At 39.6% G+C, this 21,452-nt stretch overlaps 1 protein-coding gene across 11 annotated transcripts in view; it reads left to right on the top strand.

Annotated features, from left to right (window-relative positions):
- Positions 1–21,452, top strand: part of lrrc4c (leucine rich repeat containing 4C) — a 1,096,970-nt gene that overhangs the window by 1,049,746 nt on the left and 25,772 nt on the right. The window contains exon 6 of one of the 11 annotated variants that reach the window (XM_062958620.1): positions 3,490–5,860. The exons of the other annotated variants lie outside the window; for them this stretch is intronic. Coding sequence (XP_062814690.1) covers positions 4,427–5,812 — 1,386 coding nt within the window. The 5' untranslated portion in view covers positions 3,490–4,426 and the 3' untranslated portion in view covers positions 5,813–5,860. Of the gene's footprint in view, positions 1–3,489; positions 5,861–21,452 lie in introns of those variants that run through there. 11 annotated transcript variants of the gene reach the window in all.

Here is a 21,452-nt window from a genome sequence, read left to right as displayed (position 1 = left end):
CTTGTTCTGAGGGTCAGCAAGAAAAATGAGCTCCCATCTTACAGTATGCAATGCTTGGCAACTCCAGAAATTATATCAAACCACCAAGCTACTCAAGCAACCTATTGTGATCTTCACTTTATGATACATTAAGATGATCTCATACATAATACCCTTGTTTTCCTTTGTTGCTCTAACTAATTGTCTTTTCTTAGCATATAGATTTTGTAGTGTTTGTTGTTTTTAGTTTGGACTGCAAGGAATCTGAAGGATTATTTCCTTTCATCTGGATCTGGATAAATATAGCTGTTAGCAGTTTCCATGTAGTCAATTTTAAACTTTTTATTCATTACTTAGTGTAAAGAAAATGGATTCAAATTGAAATATGTAAATGTAAACTGGACAGACATAGATCAGAATGGAAGCCATTTTGAGAGTGACTGGGTGTCTTCATATTTCACATGATTAATTGATATTACTCCCATCTCATGGAATTCTGGGTTTTGTAATTTGGTGGGCTCTCAGAGGTCTCTTCTAAAAAGTGGTAGCTAGCAGTAGTTCCCTAAACTACAAAATCCAGGATGTCATGGGAAGAAGCCATGTCAATAAAACCATGTGCCAATGCACCCACTGTCATTGCAAATAGTTGAAAGTAAATCTTACATTCTAGTTAAGACCTCCTACTGTCTCTTTCTGGGAGAAAGTACAAAACACTTCATGCTGTGTTTCCTTCTACATTGCTTAATAGTTCCTTGCAGATATTATGCTTGCCTTTGCGTTCACCACAGATAATTTTTCAGAGAAATTAACACTGTTTAACAATGCCTGGGTCTAAAGATCCCATGCTGTGCCTTCCAGGTTTTACAATGGTATAGATTTTCCATGACAAGAATTCTGTTCATCAGCTGGTCATTATGGAAGAAGTATTAATTCATAGTTAAAGCATTTTTGTCCTGAGCAGCAAAATCCATGGCATGTATTTAGATTTTTTATTTTATGGTGATGGATTTTTGTGTTGTTTGTTATTCTTCTTTCTCACTCATCCTCTCTGCCTTTCAAAACACCCATTTTGTCACATGCAATAACAAAGGCTTTAATTGTCTCATATTCATGAAATATCAATTTGTCAGTCACTAACAGCAAACATTAGACATGTTGGCTGGAGATTCTGATGATACCTGGGGAGTTGAATGGGATTCACTTTCTTTCCTTATGCGGCACCACTAATTAGAAATATGCTGTTTTGGTTCAGTGTACTGAGATTAGCTTAATTTCAATGAAGGCCTAATGCTAGGGCCTTTATTTAAAAACAGGTACTGCAGATATTTCTGTGGAGAAAAATGCTTTGAAATATCTATAAGATTTTATTCATCTTTATTTAGCAGCGGAGCATAATTATATTTAAAATTAGTGGGTTACATATGATTATCTTGGAACAAAGCTGGCCTGTAGTGATTCAATAGGTGTTTTTCCTTACTCTCTGTGAGGCCACAGTTCCAATTTCTGAGATACTGTGTGCATGCTTCTGCCAATAAATGTATCTGAAATGGGAGTATATTAGCTCACCAAATCAGTAACAGAAGACTGAACTGGTTATACTGTTATCCCTTCTGCATGCCATCTATTTTAAAGAACATATTGCTAAAGGAGGTAGATGTGTGTGTTTTGAAGGGATTGCATAGAGAAACTGATTAATTCATGACCTTCCCCGCTTTCTAAAAAAAGTTTTGGTCAGTGGCACACAGTATGTAATCTGTATAGTTCTGTGTGAGTTTTTCTGAATTGGACACAGTATTCCACACCTGGAATACTGTGTCCGATTCTGGGCACCGCAGTTGAAAAGAGATGTTGACAAGCCGGAAGGTATCCAGAGGAGGGAGATGAAAATGATCAAGGGTCTGGAGAACAAGCCCTACGAGGAGGGACTTTACGAGCTGGGTATGTTTAGCCTGCAGAAGAGAAGGCTGAGAGGAGACATGATAGCCATGCATAAATATGTGAGGGGAAGTCATAGGGAGGAGGGAGCAGGAGGAGGAAGTCATGCTGGCCACATGACCTAGGAGATGTCTATTGACAACGCCAGCTCTTCGACTTAGAAATGGAGATGAGCACCAACCCCCAGAGCCAGACATGACTGGACTTAACGTCAGGGGAAACCTTTACCTTTACTTAAAGCACCAGTAGAATGGCAGTCAAGGCCATTGTGCATGGAAACCTTTATGAGAGTGCTTTCACTCTACATGAGCCAATGTCTCTAATGAGTCAGCTTTAGTTGTAACAATTAAGTTTGGTTAGGTTTTTTCGTTTCTTTCTAACTTTTTATTAGGGGAAGTGCATTGAACAGCAAAATTCAAAAGCCAGAAGCTAACCCATTTTCTGATCTGACTGTGCTATGGTCCTACGTATAGCTGATTATTTGGTCTGTAACAACAACAAAAAATAACAGCATGCATATCTTTGAATAGAAGAAGGGAGATTGGTGGCTATCCACTCTAACCTTCTACCAATGTCAATGGCATGCTGCTGCTACATTCCTTGAGTAAAGGTTTTCCCCTAACATTCAGTCTAGACATGTCCTACTCTGGAGGTTGGTGCTCATCTCCATTTCTAAGCCAAAGAGCTGGCATTATCCATAGACACCTCCAAGGTCATGTAGCCGGCATGACTGCATGAAGCGCCATTTCTTTTCCGTCGGTGCGGTACCTATTGATCTACACACATTTGCATGTTAACATCCAACTTACAAATGACTTATACTTAAGAACGGGGAGGGGGGGTGAGACAACAAGAAGTGACAGAAATCTACCCTTAGGAAGGGAAATTCATGCTTGAAAGAGTGATCATGTGGAAAAGGTGTCTCCACCAAAGCTTTATCACCTTTATTTCCAAAGCTTTATTTCCACAACTAACCAAACTTTTCAAAATCCAATTATCACAGGGACAGAAACTGAGGTGAAATCTTCTGAACAGGGCCACAGACAGCAAAACAAACACCACATGGGGTGTTAAATCTTCCCTATGCTATCCAAAGCTATATATGTATGTATGTTTTTGTATGTGTGTGTATTTATATGTGTGTGTGTGTGTATGGCTGGAGTTACAGTTAGCAAATGTACCTGTTCCGGCTTACAAACAAATTCAATTTAAGAACAAACCTACAGAACCTATCCTGTTTGTAACTTGGGAACTACCTGTATTTGGATCAATTGATTCAGACCTTGAAAGGAGCAACAGAAAACAAATTTGTTTCATCAGTGAAATGCCAGTATTTCAAATATTCAAATACAGCTATTGGATAATCTGTAAGTAATATTCAATCCAAGATAAATGTAACTCTTTCTACATTTTTTCAAATAACTTAATCTCAAGGCTCTTCATGATCTCTGAATATGTTTCATTTTCCTGACTTCTTGTTGTGTGCCCTCAAGTTATTTCTATCACAGATGCTATTGCTGTTTTGCAAGATTTTTTCAGAGAGAGTTTGCATTGATATGTTTGCTGTTATTTCAGATTTGTATTTCCTACATTATCCAACTGACCAACAAAAAATAAAGTGGTCCTGCTACTTTTAAAAGATGGCTTTACACATGGACTTCACCACATGGTCAACACCGAAATCAGATTGACTACATCCTTTGCAGCCAAAGGTGGCGGACATCCATCCAGTCGGTGAAAACAAGACCTGGAGCTGACTGTAGTTCAGATCACGAACTTCGTATTACAAAATTTAGAATCAGACTAAAGAGAATGGGGAAAATACACAGACCAATTAGATATGATCTCACAAATATTCCCAGTGAATATGCAGTGGAGGTGAAGAATAGATTTCAGGGACTAGATTTAATAAATAGAGTCCCAGAAGAACTATGGACAGAAGTCCACAACATTGTTCAGGAGGCAGCAACAAAGTACGTCCCAAAGAAAAAGAAAACCAAGAAGGCAAGGTGGTTGTCTTTTGAGACACTGGAAGTAGCCCAAGAAAGAAGGAAGGCAAAAGGAAACAGTGATAGGGGGAGATACACCCAATTAAATGCACAATTCCAGAGGTTAGCCAGAAAAGACAAGGAACTATTTTTAAACAAGCAATGCTTGGAAGTGGAAGAAGACAATAGGATAGGAAGGACAAGAAATCTCTTCCAGAAAATCAGAAACATCAGAGGCAAATTTCAGGCAAAAATGGGCATGATCAAAAACAAAGATGGCAGGGAACTAAGAGAAGCTGAAGAGATCAAGAATAGGTGACGAGAATCTACAGAAGATCTGTATAGGAAGGATAATAATATAGAGGATAGCTTTGACAGTGTGGTGAGTGAATGAGAACCAGACATCCTGAGGAGTGAGGTTGAATGGGCCTTAAGAAGCATTGCTAACAACAAGGCAGCAGGAGACGACAGGATCCCTGCTGAGCTGTTTAAAATCTTGGGGGGTGATGCTGTCAAGGTGATGCATGCCTTATGCCAGCAAATATGGAAAACACAAGATTGGCCATCAGATTGGAAAAAAATCAATTTATATCCCCATACCAAAAAAGGGAAACGCTAAAGAATGCTCAAACTTCCGTACAGTGGCACTTATTTCCCATGCTAGTAAGGTAATGCTCCAGATCCTGCAAGGCAGACTCCAGCAATACATGGAGCGAGAGTTGCCAGATGTCCAAGCTGGGTTCAGAAAAGGCAGAGGAACGAGAGACAAAATTGCCAATATCCGCTGGATAATGGAGGAAGCCAGGGAGTTTCAGAAAAACATCTACTTCTGCTTTATTGATTATTCTAAAGCCTTCGACTGTGTGGATCATAATAAACTATGGCATGTTCTTGGTGGTATGGGGATACCAAGTCACCTTGTCTGTCTCCTGAGAAATCTGTATAAAAACCAAGTATCCACAGTAAGAACAGATCACGGAACAACAGATTGGTTCAAGATTGGGAAAGGACTGTGGCAGGGCTGCATACTTTCACCCTCCCTATTCAACTTGTATGCAGAACACATCATGCAACATGCGGGGCTTGAGGAATCCAAGGCCAGAGTTAAAATTGCTGGAAGAAACATTAACAACCTTAGGTATGCAGATGATACCACTCTGATGGCCGAAAGCGAGGAGGAGCTGAAGAGCCTTATCACCAAGGTGAAAGAAGAAAGTGCAAAAGCTGGGTTGCAGTTAAACATCAAGAAAACCAAAATCATGGCAACTACACCTATTGATAACTGGCAAATAGAGGGAGAAAACGTGGAGGTAGTCACAGACTTTATATTTCTAGGTGCAAAGATCACTGCAGATGCAGACTGCAGCCAGGAAATCAGATGGCATTTACTTCTTGGGAGGAGAGCAATGGCCAACCTTGACAAAATAGTGAAGAGCAGAGACATCACACTGGCAATGAAGGTCCGCATAGTCAAAGCAATGGTATTCCCCATAGTAACCTATGGATGCGAGAGCTGGACCATAAGGAAGGCTGAGCGAAGGAAGATAGACGGTTTTGAACTCTGGTGCTGGAGGAAAATCCTGAGAGTGCCTTGGACCGCAAGAAGATCCAACCAGTCCATCCTCCAGGAAATAATGCCCTGCTGCTCACTGGAGGGAAGGATATTAGAGGCAAAGCTGAAGTATTTTGGCCACATCATGAGGAGACAGGAAAAATTGGAAAAGATCACGATGCTGGGGAAAATGGAAGGAAAAAGGAAGAGAGGCCGACCAAGGGCAAGGTGGATGGACGGTATCCTTGAAATGACTGGGTTGACCTTGAAGGAACTGGGGGCGGTGACGGCCAACAGGGAGCTCTGGTGTGGACTGGTCCATGAGGTCACGAAGAGTCGGAGACGACTAAACGACTGAGCAGCAGCAGCCACTTTTATGATATGGACAATATACTCTTATTAGTTTGTAGGTTTGTTTTTACTGTTTTGTCCATTGTGTTTCACTGCTGATTTATTATTCATTTTAGTCTATGAAAACTCATAGCTTCTTTTAATCTGTTTTGCAATCATTTGTTGCCTGTTTGTGCATCTGATTTTTCCAGAAAGACCAGGACAAAAAGAAATGGATTGGCTGAATCATCACGCTCTCCTTCCCTTTCCCTCTTGTAAAAAGGAGCAAGACCACACTCTCCTTGGGTTTTACAGTGCCAGGCATGGGAGCTATTCATTGCAAAACTGAAATAATAGTGCTTAGAAAATTTCTAAAAAGGATATTTTGTACACATACACTGCATTCATGTCTCAGAACATTATCACAAGACTAGTGATGTGATATTGATATGGTACACTAGTATCTTTGGTAGTTATTCACTGCATAACATCATGATTGTAATGTAGCTGCTTTGTATGCCACCCATTCTAGGACCATCCCTTTGAATTGATGGATAAAACCCACCAATATCTAATATAAGTGTGCTGTTTTTCATCAGTGGATTTACATGCAAAAATTTCCTTCTACTACAGTCTACTTCTTGGGCAGTCAAGTCATATGATGTGTGGGGACATAATTTTAGAGCACAAATGCCTGGTTCCTCTTTCTTTTCTTCCTCCCTCCCAACAGGGAGGAAGGAATGTCCTTTTTCCTTTCACGGTGTGATACCTACCTTCTCCCCATCCCCAAAGAAGTGATGACAGTCCTTCCTCATGGGGAGACTTTGGGCCATCCAGACAGGGCCCAAAATGTGTGAGCTCTCATGCTTTTACCGGAGATGTCCAAACAACACCTCCGTAAAAGCGAATTAATTTGAGACAAAGCAGGAAAACCCAGTTTTGTCCCAAATTAATTAGATAACACTTTAGATCTGGGCCTTCCTGAAAGGCCCAGTTCTAAGGGTTATGGGCCTTGTCCGCACAACCCAATTTGCTTCTTTGGGCTCAATGAGCCCGAAGTAGTGAAGAGGGCAGTCACCCCCTCCCCAAATCCCCCTCTAAAAGCCTAAAAATACAGGGAAACGTACCAAGCCACCATTAGGCTTCCAGAGGGCTCCTGGAATGTACCAGTGTTGCGCTAGGTGGTGTGGGAGGTCAAATCACTCCTGGGTGCCTCCCTCCACCTCCTAGTGCAACATTGGTACATTCTAGGAGCCCTCCAGAGGCCCAATGGTGGCTTGGTACCTTTCCCTGTATTTTAAGGCTTTTAGAGGGGGATTAGGTGTGGCCCCATTGCAATAGTTACCACACTGCAATGGGGACCACCCACAGGAAAGCCCTTTTTCCCCCTGGGTTGTGGGGACTTAAACTTGCTTCAGAGACAGTCTCTTAAATCCACTTCGAAGTGGGTTTAATGTATGTCTGGAAGCACCCATCTTCTCACAAGAAAGAACTCTCATTGCCTCGTTGATGGTTGCAGGTTCTCTCCCTTCTCCAGTAACAATGACAATCCTTAATCATGGGGAGACTTTTCTTTATGAATAAGAATGGTCATTCCTTTTTTAGTGGGGAAGATTGGCTTTCCATCCAAAGAAACAATGACAGTCCTTTCTTGTAGGAAGACTTCTCATGAGGAAGAATTCCTATTGCTTCTTGGAATGGGGTAGGGTGATCACAACTTCTCCCCACGTCCAAAGAAATGATGAAACTCTTTCTGCACAAGGGGACTTCTTTTTCTGAAGAACTCCCATTGTGACTTGGAAGAAACTGGCTTTCAAATGGCACGCATGCAAAGTGTGGGGCATTCAGGGGTCAGAAGGTGTAATAATGGTCATGATATGTGGAAAAGGTGACCAGGAATCACCAAAGCAGCACTAAAGTACTAATGTAGAGTAAGGCTGTGATGCTAAACCAGTATGCTTCTGTAATCAAACTAGCATGTTTGTAGCAGGATAGCAGGCTCTTGTAGCAAAGTCCCGAAAGAATGCTGGCCTAAAGGAGTTAAAACAGGATGGGGGGAAATGCTCACAAATGTTCTTATATGCAGTAAGGAAAGGTGTCTTGACGCACATTGATAACCCATGAAGAAAATTGTTAACTGCCACAAGTTTTTTTGTTTTGTTATACATTTCAAGGTTTATTAGTAATTTTCTCTTTATTTTTTTAAACTAAATATGTTCAAAAACCTCTATCTGTTGTACACAGGAGCACAGGCTTCCACTTGTACTTTGGTAAATTGCTTCTGTATTTTGTTTTCCCACCAAATCTTGCAATTTTGTGTGAACAGCAGACAATTTTATTAACTTATTCTGGACTTTGCATGATTAATAAAGGAATCAAAACATCAAAGATTTCAGTTATCAGATATTAATGCAGCACTGATTGCTTTGTGCTCTTTGTTCTGGTTCATTTGATGTGTAATCAGACCCTATTAAGATCAAGCTTTCTAGATAATAGGGGACTGTCTCCCCCCCCCCCCCATGTGTTGCTAATTGATGTTCAAGATCAGTTTGTGAATTTAAGACTAAAGGTTTATTTCTATTGCACTGTAGAAAAGAATAATGGGGGAAGTCCAGGGCCTTCCTTGGTTGAGAAAATAGAATGTTAGTGCTTTAATGGGAATATGTTACGAATGATGTAACCCCTTAGATACTGCATACAATTAGCTTTCAGGAGCAGGTATTAGGGAAGGGAAATATAGATTTAATTGCATGTAGTTTAATAACCTGAAAGCATGAAAGGGCTTTACTCTGGGCCATTAAACCTGTGTGAATGCACCATCAGACATCCATATATGACTAATAATATCTCAAAAGAATTTCCAATGGGAAAAAGTGTGTTGCAGAAAAATAATATAAAGACTATTTTGGCATCTTAAATACAAACCAATTTATTAGAACATAACCTTTCATGAAGATGGTCCACTTCATCAGGCAGAATTCTATGTACATTCAGTACATAGATACAGTGGAAAATCAGAAGTAGAAATTACAGTTATAATAACATTATTAACACTGGGCATTCATAACAATTTTGTGACCTTATAAGTGAGAACAAAGTCCCCAGGTCAGTCTCAAATCTAGACTCTCCCTCCTGATCCCAAGCTGTTTCTAGAACAATGGTTCTAAACCTGTGGGTCCCCAGATGTTTTGGCCTTCAACTCCCAGAAATCCTAACAGCTAGTAAACTGCCTGGGATTTCTTGGAGTTGTAGGCCAAAATACCTGGGGATTCGCAAGTTGAGAACCACTGTTCTAGAGCTCAATCTTTCACCAAAAGTGTGCCCAGGTGTATGCCAAACTCATAATTCCCCCCCTCCCTGCCAAATTACAGTCTATTTACAGACACCATTCTGAGCCAATTCTCAAAGTTCTTCAGATACAGTAGGGGGTACACAAAAATCCCAAGTAAAGAGGAGAAAATTCCAACCTGTGCCCTAAGCAACTTGTAAAACTGATACTGCACTGAATGTGGGATAACAGATGTCAATCCAAAGAGGCATGCATGATAGCAGCCAGGCTTTAGGTAGTTCTGTCACTTCAATGGACATTTCCTAGCCACGCACAATAATCTCTGGCCTATGACCATGGAGTACATCAAAAAGTTACCCTCCATCATAGCACGGTTTACCACACAGGCCCAGGTATGTATTCCCTCTAATAGACCAAGGAGATTAGGATTCAGAGCACATAGAACAATGTAAGTGGTATGGGAAATTCATTTTCTCAGCCCTTATAAGAATATGTGTAGCCTTAAGTTACTAAATCTTGATATAGACCTCCCAATTAGTTCAACTATGTTTCCATGACTAGTATTAAGATGGCCAGACTGAGGAATATAAGATATGATATAAATCTGAACATGGTTTCAAATCTTGAAATAATTGATTTTACAATGACAGAGAGCCAGCATGGTTTGAGTGTTTGACTAGGATTCTAGCAGACCGAGGTACAAATCTTTACTCTGACATAGAGTGGTCTTGGTCAAGTGACAGTCTTTCAATCTTAGATAAAAGCAATGGCAAACCTCTGAAGAAAACCAAGAAAACCCCATGAAAGGCATATAACAATAAATGTCTGGTGAAGGACGAGAAAAGGAAAGTGTCTGCATTTTTGCTGTAATATAATTTTCCTTTTTTCCTAATCTAAAGACAAAAAAGAAAGGTAGTTGACAATGAAATATTATCATCCTATGTTAGCAATGGCATATTATATCCTACTCGTGTTATGATGCACATTGGCTGCAATAACTAAGGGCCCCATCATATGGAGGTCCTTGATGTGGGAGACAGTGGGGGAATCCATAAGGCAGCTGGACAAATCATGGGACATCAGGGCAAACCTTTTTCCAGCACCTCACATCGCCCAAGTGCCCATCACGTGCCAAAAATCATAAGCTTTCTGGCTTGCTTCCACCTTGTCATAAGCATTTCCAATCTGAACATGGGTAGTCTTCCATGTTTGGCTTTCCCCATCGTAGAACACTTTGCCAGTGCAGCCAGCACAGAGCCCTGCTGGCTGTGTAACTGTTCATCATGGGATGGGATCCTGTAGGCTCTGTGCTGGTTGTGTCGCCAAAGTGTTCTGCGATGAGGAAATTTCCCAATGTGATAAGGTCCTAAGATTTAATTTACTCATTTTCATGAAATGCCCATTTGTCAGTCACTTGCAACAAACTAACAGCAAACATTAGACATATTGGCTGGAGATTCTGATGAAACCTGTGAATGGAATTCATTTTTTTTCCTTATGTGGCACCATTAATTAAGAACATGCTCTTTTAATTCAGTGTACTGAGATTGGCTTAATTTCAAAGAAGACATAATGCTAGGGCCTTGATTTAAAATTACTGCAAAATAGGTACTGCAAATGTTTCTGTGGAGGAAAAAGATTTTCTTCACAGAAAATATTCCCATACTGAAATTTTATTTCCTGCATAGAAAAAAAAATAGTTTGATATACAGAAACTGTTATTTTTATGCAAATCTACCACATGTTTAACCTGCTGTGCCCTCAATAGCACAGCGGGTTAAACAACTGATCCTCTGAACTTGCTGACTGAAATGTCTTGCTGGCATTTTTTCTGGCTCTTATGTCTTGCCTGTTAAATTTCACTTTGAAGAATAGAATATGTGTAAGTGAAACTTGAAGGTAAAAACACCCAGATTTTTTTTTTAAAAACCCAGCAATGTTGGTTCCTGCTGCTATATAATTTTAAAATGGCTTGGCAATTTGCACAGTGTTTAGGGAGGGAAAAATAAATTGCAGCAGAGATGACAGATTGGACATCACACTGCAGGTAAATGCAATTTAAACCAGCGGATTTAGTATTCCTCTGGGGGGCGGGGGATGAGGTTTTATATTAGAAATGCCTGACATACCATTAATTACATTGAAAAGTGCATTCCTGGACTACTCTAATACTTTACAAGGAAGCCACTACATTTATGTGCCTACAGTAAATGATCACCTTACACTGCTTCAACAGCAGCTTCTGGCCCATCATTGTATGTAAGATGTCCCAAAAGTCTGGCCAAAAGAACAAAAACATAGCTTTTTTTCATTGCAAAACCAATGAATTCCTGTAACCAGTGGCAGACTGGGTCTAAAAATATTCATTGCCAGGAGACAAAGCAGGGAGAGGGGGATAACTATAAGGAAAAAAGGTACAATTAAAATTATTTGTTTAATGGTAATACAATGTAAAGGATAGTTTCATGCAGTAATAATATTGAAACTTCTATTACATTTTCAAGCTATTAAAAGGTCATTAACATTAACGTATTGTCTAATGTTTAAGTGGGCCCACTTGCCATAAGTCAAGCTGACACCTTGGCCTGTCCAACACTAACTGTAACCTACAGCAGTATTGACAAGAGGACCACACAACTTTTTGCAAATGCATATGAACATAAAAAGGAGGCAGTCATAGAGAGCAAAATCTTCTTTTAAGTGTGTTCAGTTATGATTTATTGGTCAACTGCAGTAGTCTAAACAGAGAACCCATCAGCAACTGTTCAGGGTAACCAGGGATAATAACTTTAATAAGGCCCACAATACATATACTACATGATCGCTGACATGCTACCAAATTTATCTTCACTTTGAGATAATGGAAGGAATAACTCACAGCTAAACCACTTCCTGCTAATCCCTCATCTCCTGACTCATGAAGACAAATGTCATATAGCAAAGACTACCTATCACAAATCCTTGCAGATCGTGATGGATCGATTCGGTACCACTAGGTGTGCACGTTACTTTGGTTTCTGTGTAATAGAATTGTGGACAGACACACAACCTTGAATTCTGCCACTATTATCTGTCATACACTGAACAGCACCTTTGTGTTTAGTCAGCACTTGGCTGCAAAGACTTCCAGGGAAATGCAGAAAGCTGCAGGAAATAACTTTGTTGATTCATTAAGCACCACTTTTTTTCTCTCTGTTAGGTAGCCAGCATCGTAACTTGGTGCTAAATAGCACTGTGCAAAGGCTACTTCTTTGAATGAGACCCAGAAGCATTGTCCTTAACACTTCAAGCCATTTATTACGTATGTGATGAATTATGTTTTTAATCAAATCTTGTCATGCTCTTTTGTACGATTGGTGAGCACAATTCTCTGAGATTGCTGTAGTTTGCTATTCATGTATCTAGCTTCCATTCTGTAGTTTGCTATTCATGTATCTAGCTTCCATATGCATTCAGGTATATCCTACCCAGTAAATGAAGCCTTTATAATTTAGTCCTCTAAAGCTATAATATAACTATTTATCTAATGATTATAATATCAGATCAATTGCATTCGGTGGGGATTACTTCTATTTAGAAATGAGTAAGATTGTACAGGTCAAAACCTAAATTCAAAATAGTCCAAGCAAAAGGAAGTTAGAAACAACAGATAGCACATTTCTTATAATCTGGAGAGACCCATACACAGCATGTGTTCAACATGTCTATATGAGACATCTCCACAGCTGTCTTAAGTGACAAAATAATTTGTAATATCTGTGTTAATAAACTTAAAATGTATGTGTGCTCCCGTCCAGAATTTTAGTCATATGAATAATTTATTTCTACAATTTAGTAAGATGAAAACAGCATCAGTGGGGGTTTTTTTTTTTACTTTTTAAAAGATAATGTGTTCATTTATGTATCTAATCATACATCAAATAAAGGAAGATAGATTTTCCCTGTTCAATATTTAAAATCTTCCATGCATAGGTGCAGCATTGCTGTGGACTCTGCCTATGTATTTAATATTTAACTTATGTATGCAGTTTCTTCCATTTGTCTGCATTTTTTATCCGTGCAGGTAAGCCATGCAGATAACTTACTCACGTTAAAAATATTTCTACTTCCTATTCACCTCTTCCTCCAGTTCCTAATGGAAAATGTGACAATTGTAATATATAGGACTAGTCAGAAATGCATTTTTTGAAGTTACCAGGGGAGAAATACAATTTGTTTTAAATTCTTGAAAAGGAAGTGCTGTTTGAAAGAGACACCAGAGAAAAATGTGGAATTAGAAGGGGTTTGAGAACATGGAGGCAGAGCTGAAAACTGAAAATACCACAGTGTAGAAAGAGGTGGCTTCTAAAATGTAACAAGTACCTCCAGTGAATTTTGAAAATGGGAATATTACTGAAAATTGGACCCAGTGGAACGAAAGTCATGAAAGTAATCTCTGCAGACAAAGAGTCCAAAGAACAAAATCTTCATCATTTCTAGATCATCACTGAGGAGAAAGGCAGAGTTATCTGCAGAGCCTAGTGGTAAAACTATTTTTGGAAAATGAAAATAAATGTCTATGCTAAGATTCTGTTGAATGCTGGAATGGTCCAACAATGAGGTTACAAATGACAGTGGAGGAGGAAGGAAGATAACATCTTGATGTGGTCAGTAATGATGACAGTCAGCAAGAAAAAAGAGGCCCCACTTAGAGTCTGTCCTGAGCCTGACTTTGAGAGATCTATATAGCCAAAGCATGTTGGTGAATGGATGTGGGTGTTACCTACAAGATATTTTTCAAGCTGTCCATCCCATAGCACCTTAGCTCTGAGAACACCTTAGTGCCCTGCTCTGAAGAAACCCCTATGCTGGCTTCTGGAGGTCTACAGACAAAGACTGGATATAAATTGGTGTTTTTTTCTCATCCCAATGTTCTCATCACTGCTGCTCATCTGCTTGTGCATGGAGATTTTTCTAATCTCCTGGCATGAGTAGAGAGACTGTCAAGTCACTCACACTATGGTCCATTACACAAACAATTTAACACAACATGATCCTGGTCTTTGTACAGATTACCTTGCCTGTACACCTTGGACAAACAATATGTTTTGTTTTTAATTATCAAGGGACAACAGATGCATTAGATGAATGTAGTGCTACCTCCAGGAATTCAAATGCCCTTAGGCACAGCAACCCTCTTAGCATGAAAAATGTGGGGCAGATAAATTCACAGTTATGTCTAGTTATATCTGATCTTCATAGATGCTGTATGAAACATAGAAATATAGTCTATGTTTGAATAATTGTTAGGGGGAAAGCCACCATTTGAATGGTAATCAAATCCAAGATAACATAATCATAAGAAGGAAGAAGTTATTCATTATCAGTTAGCACCTGCACTGTCAGTGAACAGATTTTTTTTACACTTCCTTTATAGAATGAGCTGTATTGTATTTTAAGTTCTAATAATTACTATTGAAACTCCATTTATATGTATACATTAACATACGTCGATTGATATATTTCTTGTCCTTTTTGGTGATTCCCTTCCGCATTTCAGAGATATGCAAAATACCATTTTAGACTTGGGGTTGTAGCAAAAGCCCAGTGTCCAACTGTTAGAACCAGTCTTGTATGTGTGGGCTATACTGTTCCACCTTATAGCTAAAGATTGGGGGTTGTTTCCCAATAAAGCTATGGGTGCTATTGACCCACTGTAATCAAGTCAACCCCATTAATTTCAGTGGGTCTCTTATTTCATATCTTTTCATGAGAGTCGTTAAATTGTGGAGAGCAGGATACTAATGAGATCCAAATAATAAGAAATCCAAAGTAAAATCATTGCAGGTCTGACTCTAGAAAAGACCTTAAAATGAAAATATCAATGAAAATATTGCAGATGAAATTCCAAAAGATTTGTGAGATTAAAGGAAAAGGGGCAAGACTCAGGTAGAAAAGAAGACTAGTAAGCCACAAAATTTATTCTTGCAAAAGGGAAGCCCCTTGTAAAAGGAACAAAGTGGAGAAGGGTTTTTTAAGGATCAAAAAGAAGAGAACAGGAAAAACTTGCAAGAGCATTTCGGGGGTACATCCAAAATACTAGGGACCAGAAGTGTCCCATATATATTTGGATTTCAGAATATCTGCATATACATAATGAAATACTTTGAAGATGGGCCCCAAATCTAAATATGACATTCATTTATGTTTTATATATACATACACATAGCCTAATAGTAATTTTATGCACAGTTGTTTAATAACTTTGTGCATGAGACTAAGTTTGTGTACACTATCAGAAGGCAAAGCTGGCACTGTCTCAGTCACCCATGTGGACAATTTTAGATTTTGAAATATTTTATTTTGGAATTCCAGATAAGAGGTACTCAACTTGTATTAACACCTAACAGGTTTTTTATATTTATTTATTTAAAGCATTTATATTCCACCCTTCTCATCCCGAAGGGGACTCAGGGCAGAGCACAACATATATAGAGCAGACATTCAATTCTGGAACATAAAATAAATTATAAAAACATAAACACTAAAATCAGTTCTCTCCACTTTAAAATCAATTGTATAAAACTGTCTAAGATCAACCATACCAAATCTGGTCAACAGGGTGAGGTTTCCTATTGTTGCCTTATTGCACTGTCCCAAAGGCTTGCTCCCACAGCCAATTTTTACCATCTTTCTGAAGGACAGGAGGGAGGGGGCTGATCTAATCACTCCAGGGAGGGAGTTCCATAGCCGAGGGGTGATCATTGAGAAGCCCCTCTCTCGTCCCCGCCAATCACGCTTGTGATGGTGACGGAACCGAGAGAAGGGCCTCCCCAGAAGTTCTTAATCTCTATGGTGGTTCAATTTTGTTGCATAAGAATCATACTGCAGATAACAGGGAATAAGCATGGGAGGCTTACCTAGGGCCAGAGCATTCTTCACAGATTCACTACTGGGATGAAAGGCAAAAGATGTGTCTGGGAAGACAGAATATCCAAGCATACATAGTTCCTTAAAGGCTTTGTATTAATCTATTTTAATACTGAAAAGGATATCTAGCCCTATTACTTTAAAGAGGCAAAAGGCAGTATTGTTGTATGGTTCTCTACTATCTTAGGATAAGGCTATATAAGGAATAAAACCAGAAATACTGGAAAAGCAAGGGAGGATTACAAATGGAGAGTATCATGTGAAGGTGTGGTACAAGAAAATATGCTCTGTGCAAATTAATGTATTCTTTCCAATTACAATTTACTGTTAATTTTTTTAAAAAAACCTTTTATTTTAGAAATTGCTTAAACACTAATCTCTATAAAAGGAAAATCTACCACTCCTACACAATTAAAAACATTTTTGTGACAAAAAAAACTAAAGAGCTGGGTGTTCATGTGCTGCTTTTTTATTGCATATATCATATAATTGTAGATTATAGTAATACATAATGTGGCCTTTCCATAGTTTCTTGAGGTCCTTACAAACTATAAGCTGCACTGTCTTGCCTTTGTGAGAGGGAAAGAAATTGACTGTTAAGCAAAGCAGTATGAACCAGAATGAAGCTTGCCTTTTTTAATATTGTGATTTATGATAACTGAACAGTATCCAATTTTAAATATAACTGGGCTTAGATTCCTTAATGTTTCTTCTTTTTAGACTAGGAAATAGTGTGTGTAACAAAAGCAGCATGATCAAAAGTATTAGTTGTTGTGGAGTTGTTGTATATTTTCCGGGCTGTATGGCCATGTTCCAGAAGTATTATCTCCTGACGTTTTGCCCATATCTATGGCAGGCATCCTCAGAGGTTGTGAGGTATGGAGAAACTAAGCAAGGAAGGTTTATATATATCTGTGGAAAGTCCAGGGTGAGAGAAGAACTCTTGTCAGTCGGAGGCCAGTGTGAATGTTGTAATTAATCACCTTAATTAGCATTGAATAGCTTCATCTCCTGGCTTCTTCCTGCCTGGGGGCATCCTTTGTTCAGAGTCGTTAACTGCCTCTGGTTGATTCATGTCTGGAACTCCTCTGTTTTCAGAGTGTTGCTTCTTATTTACTGTTCTGATTTTTGAGTTTTTTAATACTGGTAGCCTGTGATGACTCATGGGCCATGTAGTCCTGTTCCTAGTACTATTGAGGCAGATGAAGAGGAAAACTTGGGTTTCCCACCGTTTCAGCCAGAATTGGAGCCCTTGCACCTGCAAGATGTTTGCCCACAAGAAGTCAGCCAAACAAGCCTTGAGCAGAAATCTCCCCCATTTTCTCGCCGGGATTATTATAATCGAGATAGAGGCGCTAAGGAGGCGATTCGCAGAAGCGCCAGGATTGCTGCCAGACAATTAGCTGATTAAGCCTGTTTCCCTTGGGAAATCTTAGGGAGGCATGCATCTGGACACAGTATGGGTTTCGTTTCTTGTTCCCCAGGGAAAGTGTTCCTTGGCGGGAAAACAAGATCCTATATAGGTGTTTACCCGCAAAGAAATCCTTGCGGAGTCCATTCGTCACCTTGTGGAGTGAGATTGTGTGTGGACTACGCTACTCCAGTCCCTTGCCTCCAGGACCGAGTTCCAAGCCTTGTTTCACGGACCTCGTTCTTGCATCCAGCTTTCCTTGTTTCCACGGACCTCGCCACGGACCTTGTCCTTGTTTCTTGCCTCTTGTTGCCACGTATCAAGCCTTGTTGCCAAGAATCTAGTTTGCTTCCAGCCTTGTTGACAAGCTCCATTGGACTAAAGGACCCTGTCGTTTCCCCACACTTTGCTTGGCAAAGTGTGTGTTTCGGTTATTGGATTATAACTTTGGACTCTAATATCACATATTGGACATTGTTTTCCTGGACTATATTTGACCTTTCCTGAAAGGTCTACTTCTGAACTATATTCTTCACTTGTTTTATTGACTTTATATATTCCTTTAATAAAGATATTAGATAGATTCTGGTCTCTGCGCATGGTTATTGGTGCTCTGCAGCCTGGGTCCTGACATAGCCAGATTTTGTTCATTTTCATGGTTTCCTCCTTTCTGTTGAAGTTGTCCACATGCTTGTGAATTTCAATGGCTTCTCTGTGTAGTCTGACATGATAGCTGTTGGAGTGGTCGAGCATTTCTGTGTTCTCAAATAATATACTGTGTCCAGGTTGCTTCATCACGTGCTCTGTTATGGCTGATTTCTCTGGTTGAGTTAGTCTGCAGTGCCTTTCATGTTCTTTGACTCGTGTCTGGACGCTGCATTTGGTGGTCCCTATGTAGACTTGTCCACAGCTGCAAGGTATACGGTAGACTCCTGCAGAGGTGAGAGGATCCCTCTTGTCCTTTGCTGACAGTAGCATTTGTTGGATTTTCTTTGTGGGTCTGTAGATGGTTTGTAGGTTGTGCTCCTTCATCAGTTTGCCTATGCGGTCAGTGGTTCCCTTGATGTATAGTAAGAACACCTTTTCTCAGGGTGGATCTTTGTCTTTACTCTCATGGTTTGTTTTTGGCCTCACAGCTCTTCTGATGTCCATGGTGGAGTATCCATTGGCCTGTAGAGCCCAGTTTAGATGGTTTAGTTCACCTTGGAGGAGGTGAGGTTCACAGATTATTTGTGCACGAACTGTCAGGGCTTTGATTGTGCTTCTTTTTTGACTTGGGTGATGGTTGGAGTTTTTTTTGAAGGTATCTATCTGTGTGTGTAAGTTTTCTGTAAACTGTGTGGCACAATTGTTTATTGGGTTTGCGGATGACCAGAACATCTAGAAATGGCAGTTTTGCTTCCTTTTCTTTTTTCATGGTGAATTGGATGTTTGGGTGGATGCTGTTGAGGTGGTCCAGGAACTTGCTGAATTCCTCTTCCCCATGGCTCCAAATGGTAAAGGTGTCATCAACATATCTGAACCATATAGTTGACTTTTTTGGTGCTGTTTCTAGGGCTTGTTTTTCAAAGTGTTCCATATAGAAATTTGCTACTACTGGGCTGAGAGGGCTCCCCATGGCAACTCCATGTTTCTGTTCATAGAATTCATTGTCCCACTGAAAGTAGCTAGTGGTGAGACAATGGTGAAACAGGGCTGTGATGTCTTCCAATTCACCATGGAAAAAGAAAAGGAAGTCAAACTGTCATTTTTAGATGTTCTGGTCAACCCTGTGATCCCGGCCATGAAAGCCTTTGACAACACATTAGTTGTTGTTGTTGATTTTTGTTACTTTCTACCCAGTTTCTTCTTGCATTCTTGGTACCATAGTCTTATCTTCGCTCTTAGTCTTTTAGTCTTCTTTAAATATGCAATTTAATATTGCAATATGCAATTTAAAACATTGTACTCACGTAGCACTAGTTTTACAATTGGCTTATATCTTAAAATTATAACCTTTTCTCTCTATTTGGAAAATGTAAAACCATTGCTGCTCTTGTGCTCATTAGTTTGGTTTTGGACAGTCAGGCCAGCTCTTAACACTGGTGGCTGAAGTTGTCTCTTCCATAACCCTCAGGACAGTGCATGGACTTGATCAATCTTCAAGGCACAAAGTTTGTGCTGGCATCTGCTAGTGTTTTTCCAAAATCATCACAGTGTTTCTTAGTCTTCTTTGTCTTCTTCTTCTTAATCTTATGTTACTTGCTGTCTCTAAAAAGAACTTCAGCTGTTCTCCTGGTTGTAATATTCTAACGTGTACAAATATTATATGCAGGAGTGCCTGTGACCTATTCATTGCTCAGCAGTGATAGATCTGGTAATAATGTGCTTGCAATTCTGGCTGTGCTGTTCTTCGTAACACCCGGAGTTTAATTGAAAATACACTCTGACCTTGGTTTTGTTCACTGGGCATAGAAAGAACTTAATTGCCATGAAGCTGCTGTGAGACATTATTTCAAAATGTCATATTGCTAATTTTGGCTTTACAAGTCCCTCCTACAGAAAGAAAAGCCCCAAATCCCAATGCAAAAACAATACTTACATCAATAAACAAAGTATTTTTTTTTAAAAAAAAACTTCCTGTTTTTCTATACATATTAGTTAAATCTAACATATCATAGCAGCATAATACTTTTATTCTTCAAAACAATATAAAGCCCATCTACAATTACATGAACAGCCCATAGACTGTAAGCCACAAAATGTCTATGTTCTACTCTCACTTTTAAAGGGTTTCCTTAGTTACCAAATACAAGAGCTATTGTTACCATTTGCTAGAAAACCATTCCCAATTGTGGTCTTTTATCTAACATAGTGTTTTTGGTATACATTGTCTAGAGCAGGAGTTCTCAAATTGTTCTCTGTGAAGCCCTTTGGGCTCCACAGATGATAGTGAGGGGCTCTACAGCGCCATGCAGCTTCATGCCTCATTCTCTTTCCTCTTCCTCAGAAATGCAGGAAAATCAAAGTTTTGAGCTGCCATAAACAGCAGCAGCAGCAGCATCCTCCCAAGGCACAGACCCTTTCTCCTCTGCCTCCCTCACTGCCAGACTTTTTTTTTCTCACTGTCCAGACACACATGCACACACCGCTTTCTTTGCTTCCAAAACCCTATTTCTTTCCCACCACTCAGGGGATGCTTTGATTGTATTTTTCCTGTATGGCAGAAGGGGTTGGATTGGATGGCCTTTGTGGTTTCTACCATCATCATCATCATCACCACCACCATCATCATAATTTTTATTATTGGGGTGGGATGGCCATCTATTGGGGTTTCTTTGATTGTGTTTTCCTACATGGCAGAAGAGGGTTGAACTGGATGACCTCTGAGGTTTCTGATATTATTATTATTATTATCATTATCATTATCATTATCATTATTATTATTACAAAGACTAGGTGGCTATCTGTTGGGGTGCTTTGATTGTGCTTTTCCTGCATGGCAGAAAGGGGTTAAACTGGATAGCCACTGGGGCCTTCCACTGTTTGTGTTGGTTTAAATTGTTCTTCATTTTAAATATTGTATTTTTCTTTCTTTCTTTCCTTTTTTTGCACTGTGTCATTTAATTCACACAAACACTCTCCACCCATCTGCGACTCGCCTGGCCCATGTGATACACACACACACACACATTATATATAACATAATATATAAACATTTCTTGGGGCTCCATGAGAAACATTCACTTCAAAAAGAGCTACACAGCTGAAAAGGTTTGAGAACCCTTGGTCTAGAGATCTCATCATTGCTCAGATTCTCTCTGTACTCACCCCATTGTAGGCAATGAGGTCACAGGAAGCTTCCTGTGTTATCATTGCTCTCTTTTCACCACAGTTCAGGGACAGAGACCCGCTGGAAGTAGGTGTATGTTGTTTTTTGACGGGATATGGCACGCTGCATACCCTGAACTGTGGCAAAATTGTTGTATGACGGATAAATTTACCTGTGTGATGAAGTCCTTGGATAGGTTGTGAGTCTGGGTGCTTAGGCTGCATGGCACTATTTAATCAAATTGAACA

Source organism: Anolis carolinensis, chromosome 1, assembly GCF_035594765.1.
Source record: "Anolis carolinensis isolate JA03-04 chromosome 1, rAnoCar3.1.pri, whole genome shotgun sequence".
NCBI classification, from domain to species: Eukaryota; Metazoa; Chordata; class Lepidosauria; order Squamata; family Dactyloidae; genus Anolis; species Anolis carolinensis.
The sequence above is the reverse complement of the archived record's forward strand: the minus strand, read 5'-3'. Positions and strand labels throughout refer to the sequence as shown.